The sequence below is a fragment of the Corvus moneduloides genome, chromosome 13, assembly GCF_009650955.1.
Source record: "Corvus moneduloides isolate bCorMon1 chromosome 13, bCorMon1.pri, whole genome shotgun sequence".
NCBI lineage: Eukaryota > Metazoa > Chordata > Aves > Passeriformes > Corvidae > Corvus > Corvus moneduloides.
This window is the reverse complement of record NC_045488.1, coordinates 4,517,475-4,536,200: the sequence shown is the minus strand read 5'-3', so window position 1 is coordinate 4,536,200 and position 18,726 is coordinate 4,517,475. Positions and strand designations below refer to the sequence as shown.

The 18,726-nt window shown below is 44.2% G+C and overlaps 1 protein-coding gene across 1 annotated transcript in view; it reads left to right on the top strand.

Annotated features, from left to right (window-relative positions):
• Positions 1-18,726, top strand: part of CEMIP (cell migration inducing hyaluronidase 1) — a 104,962-nt gene that overhangs the window by 65,544 nt on the left and 20,692 nt on the right. The window contains exons 9-14 of the mRNA XM_032122379.1: positions 151-272; positions 2,440-2,581; positions 3,405-3,596; positions 11,393-11,568; positions 12,151-12,360; positions 17,640-17,845. Coding sequence (XP_031978270.1) covers positions 151-272; positions 2,440-2,581; positions 3,405-3,596; positions 11,393-11,568; positions 12,151-12,360; positions 17,640-17,845 — 1,048 coding nt within the window. The remainder of the gene's footprint in view (positions 1-150; positions 273-2,439; positions 2,582-3,404; positions 3,597-11,392; positions 11,569-12,150; positions 12,361-17,639; positions 17,846-18,726) is intronic.

Here is an 18,726-nt window from a genome sequence, read left to right as displayed (position 1 = left end):
GCTGACAGACTGGCAGGAAGAGGCAGGAATCAGATCATCAGTGAAGGAACTTGTGAATGATATCTGAGATCATATTATGCTTCATGCATTTTTGCTGCACTCATTAAGCTTGACTTTCAAATGACTATTCTTGTTTGCACTTGTCTCCAGATGTAGAATGGACAGAGTGGTTTGAGAAGCCTGACAAAGCGAGATCTAAGGACATGGAGAAGCTGTCTGACTTCAAAGCTGCTCATCCTGATAAAATCTGCAGGCAGCCCATTGACATCCAGGTAGGCAGGTTTACCACTCACCTTAGAGGGGCAAGTCTTCTTTGGACTGACACTGAACCCCCCAAATAATTGTGCTTGTCAGTAATTTTTGCTTCTAAATAAAATACACCAATTATTCTACCACTCTAATACATAACCAACAAGATCTTGTGTACAGCTTCGTGTTGTTCTGAGACAAATTTGATAGAATTGAGCTCCTTTCAGTAAATTCTGGCTCCTGGCATGAAAAGGTGTACAGATGGGGTCATTGGACAGCACAGATGCTATCATGAAATATGTGGTTCCCTGCTGGAAGATTAAAAGGAGCAAGCACATGAAAATTTCAAAGGTTTTAAATGGTCCTGGAATGGACCCTACCTAAAAAATTAATCACAAAATGTAATGAGATAGTACAACTACCAGCTGTAGCAGGTTGTCAAAAATATTGGTGAGCTTTCAGCCATTTCTTGGAGTCAATTGTTTTATTTCTGTGAAAGAATTCTGAATTCTTGAATTCTATTTGGAGCTAAGCATTATATTTATGCCATCAGGCCAGCATGCTGAGGAGCAGTCAGATACCTTTCCACTGCAAAAACCTTTTCAGGACAAAAAGTCCCCAGCAAGAAACAAGGGTATTTTTTTTTTTTGTATACATTCACCGTATATATGTCTACCCGGGAAAAACACTACAGCAGAAGCATTGCCTAGAAAAAGACTATAAAATCCTTCGCATTTGTGTGAGGCTGAGCCTAAGGTTCCTGCATGCTCTGAGCCAGTGGAGTTGTTCTTATTCACAAGAATGTGGCTATTGAAGTAAACGGGAATGCCGACAGTATGAGTGAAAGTTTCCAGGGCTAGATGTTGTAAAGAATCTCTCTTGAACAGAAAGGAAAAAACTGCCCTATAATTTTCTGCCAGGTCTTACCAAATCCACATTCATTTCTGCTTCCATATACGTGTATTAGAAGTGACAACTGTGTTCAAAACAGGGGTCAGATGTTTGTTATGATACATCCCCTTCTAGAACGCGTGTTAAAAGAGAAAGAAGGAAGATATTCTTCTGTCCTAGAAACAAGGCTTTTTTTCCTCTTCTGCAAAATAAGTTACTTTTGGGTCTTTTTTCCCATGTATATTAAAAGCAAGACATTTTTCAGTTTATCCTGCAGATCTTAGGGCAAATCCTCAGGTAGTGTAATCTGGTGCTGCTCACTGCTTTCATAAAGCTACACTGATTTATAGCAGCTGGCCTGCCCCAGCTCTGGTACATGGGAGAAAATTGAAGATCTGATGATAATAACAGAAGCACAGCACAGCCAGGGGCACATTCCTCCAGCTGACAGTGCTAATCCCACACACGGCAGCGGGATGGATGCATTAATAAGGGAAGCCTGCACGAGTGAATCAGGATCAGACCCCTCATTGAAAGATGGTTTTTCTCCTGGTGCCTTGCCAAAATGCCCACGGTATTTGGATTGCCCAATGCCATGCACCACATTTTTGTGAAAGGGTCGAGAGAAATGCAAGCTATAGAGACAGAATGTGAAATTTGACATGACCCTGAGATGTTGCCCCAGCAGGAACACCAGAGAGGTTACATATCTCACTGCTTCTTGGCATGATACAGCCTTTTTTTCTCAAGGCAGCTCTACAGGCTGGTACTTGCCTGTGAGAAAAGGCCATTTCTTGTTTCTTTTGGAACAGACAGCAGTGTTGCAGCAGCCTCGGGGGTTTTTTTGAGAGACTTATCCACGTAATGGAGAAATAAAACCCCCACCCCCTTCCTTCTGCAAGGTTCAGACAGAGCCTAGCCACAAGCAATGGAATGAGTACAGTGCAGAAGCCATGAGTTCATCTGGGTGCAAGCATCCGTGTTCAGTGTTTCCATCTGCCCTCAAACCAGTGGCAAGAGAAAATCTAGGGCACCGAGGCAGATGTCTGTGAAGCTCACAAACTCCTCCCAAAACAGCCCACAGTAGAGACACAGGAGAAAGGCTTGCACCTAAGCAGTAGCTGCATGTGAGCACCAGCTGGGAATGCCGGCTGGAGAGCACAGTCACGGGGGTTCATCATGCAGAGGTTGTGCCATCACCCAAAACAAAGCAAAGGCCTCTTCTGATGGCACAGACGTTTTGGTGAAAGCCCTTCACCTCACAGCAACACCTGCGTTGTATTTCCACCCTCATTCCAGGCAATGACGCTGGATGGAGTGAATTTAACCACGGAGGTTTTCTACAAGAGCGGCCACGATTACCAATTTCTGTGCCACGGCAAGGACCAGACAGGCGAGGGCTGCCGCAACTACAGAGTGAGGTTCCTGTGTGGCAAATCTGGTACGTGCCCCATCTTTGAAAGCCGGAACAGAGAGCAGCAGAAATCCTCCCATGACTGGCTCTTTCTTGGTGTCAGAACAACTTCAGTAATTTCTCCAAGATAAAGCTTTGGCTGGGCTATGGATGCAAACTCAGATAGAACGGCTGAAGATTGATCTCAGGAAAAATTCCTGAGCACTAGCAGAAGAAGCAGGGTGGTTTTTCAAACACCCAGTAAGGCTGTGGGAAATATTTGGCAAGTTCTTTCCTGTAAATTCCTTGTCTTCTGCAAAAACATTTTGGAATGACATAGGATTAGTCAATCAGAACGTGTGACGGCAACAGGGTTTGAAACTAATACTTCATTTTGCAGTTGTTAATTCCAACACCTCTGCCCCTAACCTGCTCATTAGACAGGTCATTAAGATTTTTGGTGCTGGCAGGAAAAGAAGGGTGGAAGACTGTTGTTTTGCTGGAAAAAACAGTCATTAAATTAAAGACCACTAGGCTGCTGTAAACAACAGCATCCAGCGTCCACAAGGGCTGCTGCTAAGTGGGTGTGGTGAGAATGAGCCACTAAGAGCTACGTTTAAATTTATCCTGGGGCTAGTGGAAAATCCACCTGCCTGCAGCTAAAGGAAAACACTTTCCTGTTTTCTTGCTTGCCAAGCCGAAGCCAGTAAAAAACATGTTGGGAAGAGTTAACTTTTTTTTCTTTTTAGCATGAGAAAATCGTAATTTTTGGTGGCTCTCCAAGGCGGGGGTGGGGGGAAGAAAAGAGAAGGAGCAAGCTTTTTCTGATAAGATTGACTGAATTCTCCACCCTTGCATTTTGGCTTTTCAGTGAAACCAAAGCTCACAGTAACCATTGACACCAATGTGAACAGCACGATCCTGAATCTGGTGGATGATGTGAGCTCATGGAAGCCTGGAGACAGGCTGGTGGTGGCGAGCACTGACTACTCCATGTACCAGGCAGAGGAGTTCCAAGTGCTGCCATGCAGAACCTGCAGACCCACCCAGGTCAAGGTAGCAGGTGAGGTGCTACATCTTATCACTCTAGCGTTGCAGTTCACAAATTCTGTCAATTTGCACTGAGGTGATTCCAAAAAGAATTGAAAAATGTTGAAAGACTCCTGAATTTGCTGGCTGGTTGTTAGATGCTTTGGAGATACAGAACTTTTGTGTTTGAAAACCATCTAGCTTGATTTTGGTTCCTTCCTGCCTTCCCTTTTCATAGCTGACTCCATTTTTGTCCCCAAGCATGCTATTGAGTGGGTATATTTACTTGAGAGGAACAGATGCAGGTTATGCATTTGAAATTTTCAAAACCACTACCTAGAAAGCAGATGAGCACAGCTGATGTGAAGAGCGAGCTGGGGCAGGAGCAGACTGTGAGAGACTGTAAAGCTGTGAAGTAATGTCCAGCTGGCTGTTTTCCTCAGTTTTAGTTAACAAGAACTGTAATCTTACATTTTAGAAATACTGTTTTTTGTACTACTGAAGCTACTGTTTCCCATTTACTGTGTCTCCAGAGGGCATTGCTTAGAGGTGATGTTAACCAAACATTTCTGGTGGCCAGTGAGCTGTCCTGAGCCTCTGCACTGGGGAGATGGAGTGGCAGGATGTTGCCACAGTGAGTTTGAGAAGGAGGAATGAGAGCCTTTGCAGAGCCCCAGCATTTTTCTCTTGTGGGCGACCAGCTCAAATGCAAAACAAATTGTTTTTGATTAATAGATTTTGTAGTCCAATGATTGTAGAGTGGCCCCTGGACACCGAGGCCAATTAAGTAGCATAACGGTGATGAAGCACAGACTATTACCAGCATGAGCATAAAACTAAAATCCAGAGTGGGAGATTTAATCTTCCCTTGAGTCTGTGAGGTCGTCTTTCCCTTCTAGAACCTTGTTTTGGCACACTGATAAGCAGAGCATGGAAATAGCACATGAACTGCCCCTTATCTGAATAGATGAGGATTTTTTTGTTTCTGTAATTTACAAAAGCAAACATTGTTTTACAGTGTAGAAGTCTGTAGAAGCTGAAGCTGTATTTCAGTGGCAGCATCTGCCTGGTGGTAAATCATGCATGTGACATTATCTTTGCTTCCACCCTGGCTGTTGCTCTAGGCAGAGGTTTTGTCTGTATTTACAGTAAGTTCTTTCTGAGAAACCATGAGGGCACTTGGAACCTCCAATGCACCAGGGAGCTCTCTCGGTTCTCTGAAATGAGCCACTTCAACATTATCTCTGATGCAACTTTTTCTGGAAGGTACCAATATACTTCCTTTGGCAGCTGCCTCCCCACAGAGCTGCAGCCATTCATTGTTGGAGGTGTGCATCAGGCCAAAAAAAATGTTTTTCACAGTTTGAACGTGTCATAGTCTTATGACTTCAAATGTCTAGTGCTTTCAAAGAAGACACATTTCCAAGCTGAATATTTTTCTTGAGCAACTTTTGAGCTGTTGGACTCAGACTGGTATGATACAAGTCACATCCTGAAGATGGTCTTGGAAGATTGCCAGTAAAAATAAAGATGGAGTAGGAATTTGGGCTTCCCATAATCAAATGGATCTGTGGAATTCATGTAGTTGCATTCACTTTCTGCAACAATGACAGCTAGGTTAGTTTAAGGAAACAAATAATGGGTTAAAAGCAATAAAAAAATTCATGTGAATTTCAAGTAAAGAAGCAGTGGAAACACTTGTTAAAGTAATTGTGCTCCTGGTCTCTGATTGCTGTTTAGGAGAATTAGGACATTCCTTTTATTACCACAAATGACATGAACACCAGGGCCAAAGTGTCTCCTTTCTTATATCCAGGCAACTCTATTGACGTCAATGGGATTTCACTGATTATATAAATCAAGGCAAACTTTAGTCCAGTTATAAAAATCACATCCAACTTTCTTGTAACAAAACCACATTTGCACTAGAAAATAAAATAATCTGCCTGAATCTAAGTTCAGTCTAGATGAAATGAAACCTGGGCAAGGCCGAGATGTCCCCAGTGTTTAGGAGCCAGGAGGTCCCTGAGCTGCTCTGTGCCTGGCCATGGCGTAACTTCATCCACTGCCCTGTGCCATGACATGTAATTAGCCAGAATAAGGATCATTAATGGCCCCTGGTCTTAGCACAGGTGAGCAGCCCTGGCACAGCCTGGCCTTGTGTGCCTGGGCCAGGCTTGTAATTGGGTGCAGAAGAACATTCATCATAAATGTCTGCCTGCCTTTTGCTATGGAGATAGGTGAGATTGCTTTGCTCCTTCTGAGAAAAGCCTTCCACACACACATTTATATACAGGGTCTCAGAGGGATGTCATTTGTAATAAGTGAAAAGGCTTAATTTTCCTAAGAGGTTTAGTTTAGCAGCTGGGAACTCCAAAAGTTTGCCCTTTGAAAGACAAATGATAAAACCATTCCTACCCATGATGCTTTATTTCCCTTTTAATCTTTATTTTTTTTCCTTTCTATTTATTTTTAAAAAGAAACCTAAATGTCAGATCTGAACTACTTAAGAGTCTCTTTGTTATAAAAAAGGCAGAAAACCTCTGCTTTGTGGACAGCCAGTTTGGCGTGGCAGCAACTTGGCATACCAAGGTTTAATATAATTTATGCTCTCATAGTTTAATAATATTTTAATAGACATGGTTTAGCATATTGTGCCAAATAAGTCAAACTCATTAGTTAGCTCATGTCCTATTTATATTTGATACTTCCTGCTGAAACTCATACTTTCTTTACTTGATAGAAATGGGTTGATTAGAGCTTTTCAAAAGAACTTAATGAAGTTAATACTCAATTGCCATCAGGTTTTAGGAGGATTTAGTTATTTAACTATGGAATGGACATCTGCAAATCTCAGTGTAGAAAGTGAGGGAGGACACAGGCTCTGATCTTTTGCACTCCTTTACTGCACTAATGTAAAAACTGTGGCTCCCATGGGTAAGTGTGGTTTGCATGAGGACCCAGATCTGCAGGTCCTGCTCCAGTCAAATGGTCACTCACTTAAATGGAACTTTTCCCCCCACTTGCTTTCTTTGTTTAGCTCTTTTTCTTGCTTGTCATTTTTGTGCCTAGATTATTTTCACTGTGGGAACAGATTAAAACCGTTTGATCTTCCAACTTCACAAGGTTTAGGGAGGGACGACAGTGCAGGGCAAAGGGAGGGAGGAGGGAGGGAGGAAGGAAGGAAGGAAGGGTTGTGTTGTTATGATAGAACTGGATAGTAGGAAAGATCAAGTGTTTTGTCTAGTTCCCCTGGGAAACAAGTCTTATCTGCATCTTGGTTGCTCTGTATGAAGTTTCTACTGATGCTGATAAGTTTCACCATGGAACAGAAATGATGAAATGCTCTTTGTGCTCCTATATGCTCTTGATAAAGGATGAAAAAACTATTCGTGCCTGCCATAATTGCTCCAATTATCCCACATACTGGTGAATCTATGATTACAAGCACACATCTCTTAAATCCTGCTTATTGGGTTGCGAATATTAGAAGAGATAAGGAGTTTACTGTGACCTTGTTCATGCAGAGAACTTTGAATTAAAAGTATAAATACGTAGTTGACTCACAAATTCACAGCCTGTGTTAGCATTCATGTGGTGCTGTAAGGATGGGAGCATTTACTCCACTATCAAAATGAAGATATTTTTAGAGGTTTAGGGTGTTCTGTTTAGAAGCTGGCATCATTTTGGCTGGAACTTGCCAAAAGTTCTTTTTTTAAGGTAACCCTGGTGCTTGAGGAGAACTTGTGAAATGGCCCTTTCTAGCAATCTTTCAGGGCTCCTTCTACCTTTGGGCATTGCCTGGAAGCTGAGCTGACAGAATCATACTCAGGTTTACACACAAGTTCGTAAGGGTAGAGTTTGTGCCTGATTGCTGTATGTCTATTTGCCAGAAACTTAATTTTCCATGTAAAAGTGGATTATTTGTTGATTAAGACATCAGGTTGTACTGTGTGACTCAAGGAGCTGGCCAGCTCACCCAGCCCACGCTGTGTTACAGGCCTGTGGCTTAGGGATGCAACAGCAAAGCCCATCAAGATAATTCAGAATAATGAGGACTTGAAAGATGCCAGTGTGAACATTTGTTTGTTATTAAATGTAAGTGATAGGGGCATTACCACCAGTGATGACAAGTGCTTGGCAAAAATGATAAATCTGTCAGATCTGGGCTGGCATCTGCAATGAGTTGCACTGACTTTAAAGAAGATGCCCTGAAGGATTCCCTGTCACTGGGTCATGTGGGCTGAACAGACAAATTGTGTTTAGCATTTCACTTAAAAACTTGATTAGGAAAGATCAGAAGACCATGAGACACTGGGTCTTATCCCTAGAGAGCCCAAAGGAGAAGAAAAGACCCTTTAGAGAAAAAAAATATTTCAGGAGAATCTCAGCTTCACTTTATCTTCACCAAACCCAGACCTTCCAGTGCCTGTTCCACTTCTCAAAGGGAGATTTAGGAGTTTGGGCCATTTAGAGCCAAGGGATTTAGGAATGCATGAGTGTACCTGGGAGGGTTTTCCAAGAGATCTGTCTAAGTCACCAGAGCTGAGCACATCTGCAGCAGCTTAAATAGTTTTAAAATCCCACCCTTCCCAGGTTTGATAAGGCCCAAGACCCAGGTTTTATGGCTGGGTTCACAAGTGGCAGATTTTCCTGGAGCTTTGTACCATTTGGAGAAATTCTGCTTTGAATTGCTTTGTTGACATAAGCATGCCCTTGACTAGTGGATCATCTATGTTTATTTTAATGCATACTTCCTTTTAATAATTACCTTGTCCTTACCAACAACAGGTGACTTCAATACTCACTGTCTTGAGTAATAAGCAAGGAAATATGCTCGTATTTTGCTGAATCAAGGCTTCCACCAGGCGAGCCCACATATTAAGGAAGTTTTCCCTGTGAATTTACTCTGTGCTGACTGGAGGCACTGGTGTGACACACACAGCAGCAAAGCCCAGGAGCTTTTCCTAGTCCATCTGTCTGCTGTGGGGAGACGTGGTCCGCGTCACTGCGAGGCTGTGCTTGGTTTAGATTATAACATGGCACAAGCCTGGCTTACTGGCAGGGCAGTCTCTATCCATAAGGGATGAAGCAAACCCAAGCCCAAAGGAGGAGAAGGTGAATCAGTGGCCCCAGGGCTTGTTAGTGGTTGGGAAATCACAGCCACTGGCTTTGATGCTGAAGCAGCAACAAATTCCTCCCACTTTCAAAGCACAGCCTTTTTAGTATCAAACCAGTGCCCATTTGCAAACCCCTGGCTGGGGTTCACCCATGGTCAGAGCTCAGGGTCTCAGATATCCTGGCTGCTCTCTGGGAAGGTTCCATGTGCCAGCAGTGAGCAGCAGCCAAACTTGAAACTTTCAGAGTGAGACCCTCCCATCCTTGTGTGAACTCCCTGAACTTGCCACAGAGCAGACTCTTGTGGGTTTTCTTCATGCCCACCACTAAACATGCCCCAGGCATCTCCCTGGCAGTGCCACGTGTCTGTAAATGCCCCTCTCAGTGCTCCTGGTCCCATGGGAAGTGCTGGTGTTGGAGTGCTGGTGTCCAGCAGTCATTTACAGCACACGAGGGCTCCCGTGCCAGGCTCTGTCTCCCACAAGCTTCTTTCAGCCTCGTTGCTTGCAGGGAGCTTGAATTTCTATCTGCCTTGAGAAGTGGTTTGTTTTTCAAAACTCTATTAAAGGAGCTATTATTCAAAATCCGCTTTTACTTTGGAAGGGGATTGCTTTCCGTCTCTCCTTTTATCTCCAAACATGTCAAATCAGCAAAAGCATAGAGTGAAAAACATGCACCCAAGAAGTTATATTTAGAAACTGGTTAGTCCATATTTAACATTCCTGTCAGTGTTTAGCCTGTTTTGCATGTCTGGACTGGTGTTAAATTAAATTAAATACATGCAAGCATGACATTTATTATTCTAGAGCTCAGCACAGGAATAACAAAACTGCCTATCTAATTTCACCACCACAAATCCTGGAGATGTGGCTTCAAATAGGATGTTCTTGTGATTATCTGAAATTCTTCCTGCATTTCAGTAAATCAAGGAGAGGTCAGCTCTGGGGAAAACTGAAAAATAACAGCTTAAAAACAATTCCATAAGGAGAAGCTGTGCTCCTTTACAGACTCACTCAAGGCTCCAGCACAGAGTATCCTGATGTGGAGCCGTGCCACTGCAGTGGCTTTTTTCATGCATGTGAATAAGGGAAGCAAAGCTGCTGGTTTTTGGATGGATTGGGTCTGGTTTTGGCCACACACCTGATGAGGCTCACTGGCTGCAGGCCAACAACATGGGCATGGATAAGCCCAGGACTTTGTAGGGAGACAATAGCAAAAGTGGGTGAGGGGCAAATCTAGGGTCCCTTGCAGCCCCTCATTTCTGAGATGAGCATGCAGCTCTTTGGCAATCACCACTCCCTTAGTTAACAGAGAGTGTTTTTCACAAGATCAGATTATTTTGAAGGCAGAGGTGCCAAGGCAGAAGGCACATGCTGTGGCGTGAGCCCTGTCCCACAACACATCAGTCTCAGAGCAAGGCGGAGCACTCACCCTTCCCAAATCCCAGTGTTACCCCCAAACTGCACTGCTTCTAGCTTCAGAAGGGGGAGTGAATGGTGTTTGCTTATCTTTTTTGTACACTCAAAGCATCATGTTTTGGTGAAAAATAATATTGTTTCAGTGTTCAAAATCCTCCCCTTGACTTGGCACCTCTGCTTAAGCATAAAGTGCTTTGCAGCAATAGCCGGGCTTCAGGCTTGCCATTTGTTTCTACTTAAGGATTTGAATGATTCCATGGAAATTAAATACATGCAAGTGTAGCATTCCTTAAAGTTCAGTGTTTACTTAAAGAGTTTATTACTTATTTTTACTGGAATAATACAGAATGGAGTCAGTAAGATGAACCTTTTCCCTACTGACTTTTCTCTGCAAAAACCTGCGGAAGGAAAGAGGTAATAGGAATACGTTTGAATGAAATTACAACAAAGAGATGGTTTGCTTTCTAGAGATCCCCACTGCCTGGATTTCCCCCTTTTCTGGTCAGGCCAGGGAAAGTTTTCTGTGCTTTTAACCCCTCCATGGAGGAGGGTGTGTGTGGAAGATGTTATGAGTTAACTTGGCTTGGCAAAGGGAGGTGTGGCATGGGGTAGATGGAAGATCCCAGTGACTCTGACTGCACCAGGGCAGGAGGAAGCCTTGGGAGCAAATTGGAGATGTGAGGGTAGATCTAAAAGGAAGAGGTTTGAGAGGACAGGGAGTGGGAGGTTTTACAGCCCACTTGGTGAGGGGCTGTGACTGTCCCAAGCCACAATTCCTGCGAGGCTTTCTGCCCACTCTGCTCCTTGCTCGCATCAACAGCCACGGTGTTAGCAGGATCTGACTGCTGTTCACCTGGGGGTAGTGCTGTAGGGTCTGGGCAGCTCCCAGTGTCTTACTACAGGAAATGCTGTGCTAACCTTGGTGATTAGGCTTCTCAGTAGCTGCATCATCAGGTTTTTTTTGCATCGGATGTTCATACACAGCCATTTGTAATCCAAAGTACGCAGTTCCTTTCCAAGGTAGGAAATGTGTTTTGTCTAACAGACTGTTGGTTTAACTCCCTGGTTAAATGAAGCAACCTAAGACCGAAAATCCCACTTCCTTTGTTGCAAATATCTCACCAAGACCTTGGGTGTCACCCGTGCTCCGGCCTTCCCTCCTCTGAGGTGTCAGCCAACAGTTTGTGCTGACTTGGTTTCTCCTTTCATTACCACACCAACCCCACCACAGGAAGCCCATGGGAGACCAGCAGCACTGGCAGGGTAATCCTGAAAGTGGATCTTGTTCCTTTAGGGAAAGCCACATACCTGCACATGGGCGAGGTGGTCGACGGCGTCGACATGCGGGCGGAAGTGGGGCTGCTGAGCCGCAACATCGTGGTGATGGGCGAGATGGAGCAGCAGTGCTACGAGTACAGCAGCAAGCTGTGCTCCTTCTTTGATTTCGACACCTTTGGGGGACACATCAAGGTAAGGCCAAAGCCCTTTGCTTGCCCCTTCCTCCTTCCAGCCACACCTTCACATACCGAGGAAGCCAAGACGCAGGGAGGGAAAAATTCCTCATCAGCCATTGAGCAAACAACCTCTCCCCACAGAACAGCAGACCCATGCCCCTGCTGCTGCCTGTCCTTCGGCTTTGAAGTGCTTGTCATGCCCCTGCAGACATTGCTCAGCCAATAAGGCTGGTGATCAACACACCTGAGACACAGTCTCCACATCCCAGTCCCAGTTTTCCCTAGATTTTGGTGGTGCTTCGCCCAGGAAGTTTGATTTGAACCCAGCTGGCTGAAACTCGTGGAAAACAATAAATATAAATTGCTCTCCTTCTAAAATTAAGTTAAATGTATCTATGGCAGCAGTGGAGAAATCAAAGAGCGACTCTGGTCTCCTCAGCCACCATGCCCCTCTCTCCCTCACCCTGCAGCCACACACTCCCCTCCACACAGTAAATCTTTCCAGCAGATACAGTGCAACCCTTCCTCTGCCTGTGTTCCCTCTCCTTGCCCTCGACAGACTTTTGTGTTTCTTCACTGATGTTCTTTTGTTCTCCAGATTGGTCTTGATTTTAAGGCCACCCACATTGAAGGTCTAGAACTGAAATACATGGGCCAGCAGACAATGGGGCATTACCCAATTCATTTCCATATGGCTGGAGATGTGGATGAGAAAGGAGGCTACAACCCTCCAACGTATGTGAAGGATACCTCCATCCACAACACCTTCTCCCGCTGCGTCACTGTCCATGGATCCAATGGTTTACTGGTAAGAAGTCCCAGTGCCTGCCTTAGAGATAAAGGCAGCAGCAAAAAATCTTCCTCATAGCATGAATACAGCTTAACTTTTGCAGAATTATGTGTTTTATTGTTAAAACCAATGCCTGACTCTTCCCACTCTGAATGTACATGGAGTATCTCAACCTGCCAGGGTGGCACTGGGGGCTGTGTGTGACTCGGAGCAGACAGAGCATTTGCCTGGGTACTGCAGTGTCTGCAGACCAGCCCATCTCTAATGAGTGGTTGGATCTTTCTATAGACACAGAGCTTGCTATTTAAAGAGGATAATCAGAAGCTTTAAGTGTGCCTCATCTTTCCTGTAATGAAGGTTTGGGTTTGCAATGCCAGTCATAACATTAAGCACTCACAGAGCTGTGATTTGCTAGAGCTGCTCTCCATAACAAGAAATCCTTTAGGATAAATCTCTAGAATGACTGATGATTACCAGACAAGTTACAGCACACCAGAGATGTCAAGAACATGTTCAGAATCTCCCCATATCTAGGGATGCCTTTGTTTTTGAGGTAGGGATTCTGGACCTGTTGTTTGTGAACAGAGAAGGACTTGTGGGTGATGTGATGGTTAGAGGCTGTCTTGGGCATAGAGATCACAAAATTATAGCAGTTTTCTATTCTTGGAGAAGTAAGGAGTGGGGTCAGCAGAACAGCTGCCCTAGGTTTCCAGAGGGCAGACTTTGGCCTGTTTGGGAGCCTGGTTGACAGAGTCCCTTGGGAGGCAGTTCCTGAAGGGCAGAAGAGTCCAGGGGGACTGGATGATCTTCAAGAAGGAAATCTCAAAGGTGCGGGATTTCTCTAGGCAAAGGACTCTCACTCATTCAGTGAAGTGGCAGTGTATTCCAAAAGGAAAAAAGTGTATCCAAGCTCTGAAGAGGAGAATTTGTACTGTCAAGAGCCCTGCTACTATATATAAGAGTTTTAAGTGGAAACACATCATTGGCAGTTGTAACCTGGATGGTCACTGTGCATTAGGAGTTCATACCTCCAGAAGTGCTAGTGTTGAAAGGGAGAGTCCCAGGCATAATTAAAATGCACAGAAGTTGAACAAAAGGCACTAAAATTGCAGTTCCAGAAGCAGAGCAGCTTTTATCTGCTATTTATGAATCTGAGGTTTTGGGTTTGACCTCTGTCCTTCTAAGTTTATGACAAGACCTTGAAAACCTACCAAATGAACGTGGCTTCTCAGTTAAAGAGACATTCTACTGTACAAATTATATAAATCACTCAGGGTCATGTGGCGTCTGCCCAATCTGCAGCTGCCAGTACAGGGGCTTAGTACACAATCAACGTGCAGGGTGGCAGGGCAGCATTGCAGGTTTCATTTGTCCCACTGTGATGGGCTGGCACCAGTGGCACCGTGAGCACATCCTCTGGCTGCACAGAGGCTGCACAGCTGCTGAGGAGCTGCAGCTGCTTCTGGATCTAATGTGAGATCTTCATTCCCTGTTGCCAAACCAAATAACCCAGAGCCTGGCATTTTTCTTATCAGTCGGATGGATGGGTTCATGCAGAGAACTTGGAAATAGTTTTGTCTCTCGTGCTTTCTCTGGGCAACAGCTGTGCCATGGGAGATCCTTGGCACAGGAATCCTTGTGTTTAAGATTTTCCAGCCAAGATGGCATGGTGAAATTTAGACAGGCTGATGTAGCTGATGAAAGCAACTTGATTCTCTTGCTGTTATTAACAACCACAATTCCCTAAATGACCACATTTTGCCTCCATGACGAAGCACTCAAGAGAAATCTTGTAATTTAGGACATTAGTTAGCCAATATAATCCCTGTTGATTTTAGTTTATCAAAATGTGTGAATATAAAATTCTATTTATACTTGTTGTTTTTTTTTTTTTTTTAACCTCATCATTATTGCTGATGGCTGAAAACAAAGCCCCAGTGACTTAAAGAAATCAAATCAAGTTTGTTCAGTTGCATCACAGCAAACGTGCTCCAAACATTGCATCACTTAGTTGTTGTTTCATGGCTCTGATACACATCTGCAGTCAGCAGCTCCATGCCTTGATTCAGCAGGTGATCCCACCACAATCTCCTCATCTGCTTTCTGACCCTAATTTCCTTCCGTTTGTCTTCCTTCTCTGGATACGTTCACAGACACCCACATGGGTCTCTGATGACTCCAGTAGTTGTTATAAACATTTCCCAGCTGCCTATTATCTTTTTACTTGGGCAGCATCACCTGTTCCTACATGCAAGAACACCATTTGTGCAAACAGAGGTGAGCTCTGTCTTTCCCCAGGTAGCATTCATTCCCTCTGACATCACCTGGATCTGAAGTGTACTTAGCTGAGGGAAATTTGCGTTAATGGTGTGCACAAACCAACTTTGAGAATAGCCATAAAAATTCTAGCTGGACTATTAAACCTCAAAATTGCACAGCATTAAGGATGTCCTTAACATTCAGCTGTTGATTTCAGAGTTGCTTCTTGCACCAGTGTTGTAGAGTACCTGTGCAAATGTTTTAGTAAATGGGAGAGGGGCATCAGTTGTTTTTTACTGCCATTAAAGCAGGCTGGTAATTCACATACAGGCTCTCCTGCTTGCTTTGCTGTCACTTTTCTCATATCACTTCAGGGATAATCATAGATGGTGAAAAGTCTAGGAGAAAAGAGTATCCAGTTGTTTCTGATGACAGGTATTTTTCTGTGGCTCTGCAGAGTCTGTTAGAGGTAGCTGTCTCAACATTAGTTCACCTCATTGGTGGGTTATTCTGTTCTTGTCTGTAAATTCATATTAGCTGAAACAAATCTGTAGAAATTAGTTTCTCACCACAAATATTGTTTTAAAGTGCAATAGTTACCCAATGTTTTCTGTACTATATTGGCCAAAAAACCACCTAGTCACACCACTGCAATCCCAGGGATTAAACTTTGCTCTGATTCCCACTCTCTCCTTTGGATCCCAGTGTGCAAGCTAAAATAGAAACAGCCACTGGGGAAGGAAATTAAATGGGGGTCAGTAAATAGTCTGGCAGGATCCAGGGGAGACCTGCACTTCATGGAATAAGAGGTTGTGCTGTCTAACAGCTTCAGTGCTATCTGCTTTTACTAATCCAGCTATACTTCACAGCAGTTGTTTTGCCAGGAAGGGCATTATCTGGCTCTAAATTACTCATGGTTAATGTAAGATTATGGACTATTAGCAAGGTTTTAATCAAAGAAAAAATTAAATGCGTTAGAAAAGTGATTTTGGAACAAGCATCTCATTTGCTATCCAAGCATTTCAGTAGTGGGCTTGTGCATGAAAACACACACAGGAAACAAGTTCAGAGGTGACTGACAGATGGCTTATGGGGAAATAATTAATCAAAGAGAGGGTGATAAATGCCTTAGGGACCAGATTCCTGGCTGATTTCTCCTCGTTGTTCTGTGGGTTTTCAAGGATGAGTTAGGGGAACAATGGGTGTTTGCTGGCTCTGAGCCTCTCTGCCAGTGCACAGGCCTCTCTCACCCTGCTGCTGTCCTCTCTCACTGTTCTGGGAGATGGGATCCCCTGGGATGGCACTCCCCTGCTTTTTCCCAGCTGAGTCTGGTCACTGCAGGTTTCCATGTGCCTGTCCTGGAGCAGGGCTGTGCTGGCTGGAAAGATAAATGGCCAGAATGGCTAACATTTCTCTGGGGAAACTGCTTCCATCATCTAAATGTCCCAACACCATTGCTTGTGTGTCTTTTTGGTATTACTGTCCTGTGAGAGAAAGCTAATAGGATTTGGCAGCAGTTTCTGTGGAATTCTGACATCTCTGTGGTTAAAAGACTTCCTCTACCTGTTGGAAACCTTCTTCTGAAAGTTGCTTCCTCTCCTGAAATGTTCTGTCCTGTAAACCTTTATCAGAACAAGGCTGGGATAGTTCATGCTTCCAAGGGGGGACAGTTTAGTACACGTGTTTTACACTAAATAAAGAAGCCTAAACCTGCAAAATCTATCATTTTATTAGACCAGGGAAGTCAGCAGTAAATTTCAGTGAGGTAGCTTAAAGGAATGCATTTTTCAGGTCGTTTTAGCAGTGTTTAATTTACTGTGATGAGTTGTGCTCAGAGATTTGAGTGTTTACACTGGAGCACAGATGCTACGTAAGGGAAGCCTGTGTGGTTGTAAGCTGGCAATAGATTTGGCAAGCAAAGTGTTTTTTCTCATGTGAAAACATATTTGTAATCATTTCAACACTAATCCTGGGATTTTATTTGAAATTGGTGCTCCTTGCCTTGGGAATGAGGCATTGAGGTGACAAAGATGCTTCAAGCACTTGAATGCCCAGGTGTCTCAGTGACAGTGAGATGAGCAGGTCTTCTGTCCAGGTCAATAGAGTCCTTTGTGCCCAGACAATTCCTGTTTCATCAGAAGCATTTAGAAGAACACATCAGTGGCAGGTTAACCTTCACTAGGGATGTTTCCTGAGTCCAAGGTGATTGATGGATGATGGCTGATGGGAGCAGCAAGGAAAGAGCCCAGGAGATCCAGACCTTCAATGGAGGCCCGAAATAAGTTTCCATATCCCAGATACATCCACTGACAACTGACTTTCTGGACACACTTGCTGTGTGTCTAAGGGCTGTTGCTTCCCACCCAGCCGTATTTTTAGGCTTCAAACTCACATTCCTGGTCTCAGATCTTCCAGTGGTGTGAGGGGTGTGGTTGTGTCCAACCAGCAGTGTCCTGATGTTAACAACATCCAAACCAAAACCAGAGCAGCATTGATTAGCACCAGCTGATTTGTCTCAGGGTCACATAAAGCTTCTGTCAACAACTTGAAAAAAAAAGATCAGGTCAAACTTAAAACAAGCCAGCCTGTCTGGAAAACAACTTTCTGCCTCTCTGATAGCCTGGAAAAATATTTTTTCATCTCAGCTGCATTTTTGAGTTGCATTTTATGTAGCTGCTCATGTAACTCCACATGAAGATGAATGAGCCCGGATGTGATTTGAACATCTAATTCCTCTCTTCATCCCCCACCCTGTGTTTTTTCCAGCCTCATGCTAAGAAAGTCTCTGATTTCACAGGCAAACAAAAGAATGGAATGAGCATTTCCTAGGTGATGACAAATTCTAATTAAGTGTTAGAGTTATTGCTTAGACTATAAGCTCTTAAGGGCTGAGAGGGATCTTGCTCTTGGCTTTGGTTATAGACCCTGAGTTCAAAAGGGTACTGAGGCTCCTATGTGCCATCGCTGCAAAGCTTGTTCTAATTATGCAGTGGCTGAAGCACAAAACCTGAGCACTGACCTTTGTTGTGTGCATGCAGGTGAAGGACGTGGTGGGGTACGATGCTCTGGGCCATTGCTTTTTTACGGAGGATGGACCAGAAGAGCGCAACACGTTTGACCACTGCCTCGGGCTGCTGGTTAAACCCAGCACTCTGCTCCCCTCCGACCGCGACAGCAGGATGTGCAAGCTGATCACAGAGGGAGCTTACCCGGGGTACATCCCTAAGCCCAGGCAGGACTGCAGGTGAGTGGGAGCCTTCCTTTTCTCTTCCTTCTCCTTGCAGCACTTAGCCATAGCAGACACCATTCTGTGTATGTGATTATGTAGTCGTCTGTAGGGGTCTGGGCTGTTTGCCCCAAAGCTGGGGGAGCAGTTTCCTTGGGGTCTTTATCCCTGTGCTGTTCAGATGCCTACGGACCTAGGGTGTACTTTAAATTTTTTGCATAAAGTCCACTGAGGTGGTTCCCACCCAAAATATTGGAGACCTTTCTTTCAAAGTGTGCAGCCCTGCCTTGTGCCTCGTGGAGTCTTGAACCCAGTGGCTCAGCAAAAAGTTGCTGAGTTCAGAATGGGCTGTGTTCTTACATTCGTGCTTATTTCAGCTGGCAGCTGATTTTGAAAAGATTTCAGTATCATCCATTTTGTCCTCAGAATAAACTGCAGTTTTGTTCAAACAAAGGTATTTTTAACTCTTTAGTTTGGCAAGGGAAAGAGAGGGATTCATGCAAGGCTGTTTTTCACATCTGTATTATAAAATACACCTAATGTCCCCATTCTTAAAATAAGAGTTAATCAGCCATTGTGCTCATTTTCCACTGATAATTCATTTAATAGTCATAGGGACATGTTTTGTGTGTCATTTTGAAGACTGTTACATGAATGAGTGTTTTCTGATGGAAAGGTGTTTTGGTACTCTGATCTGCCCTGTCTTCCTTTATAAAAGAATTCAAGGTCTGATCAGTAAAACAGCTTGTTTTGCACTGGGCTCGTCCAGCCTGGAAGTGCACGGGTACACCAACACTAGTGCCAGTGCAGGGACAGGGGATGAGCACCAGCTGTGGCTCCATCAGCTTGGGAGAGACAGGCAGGGAGTTGCTGCTAGGAATGAAAACAATAGGATTGTG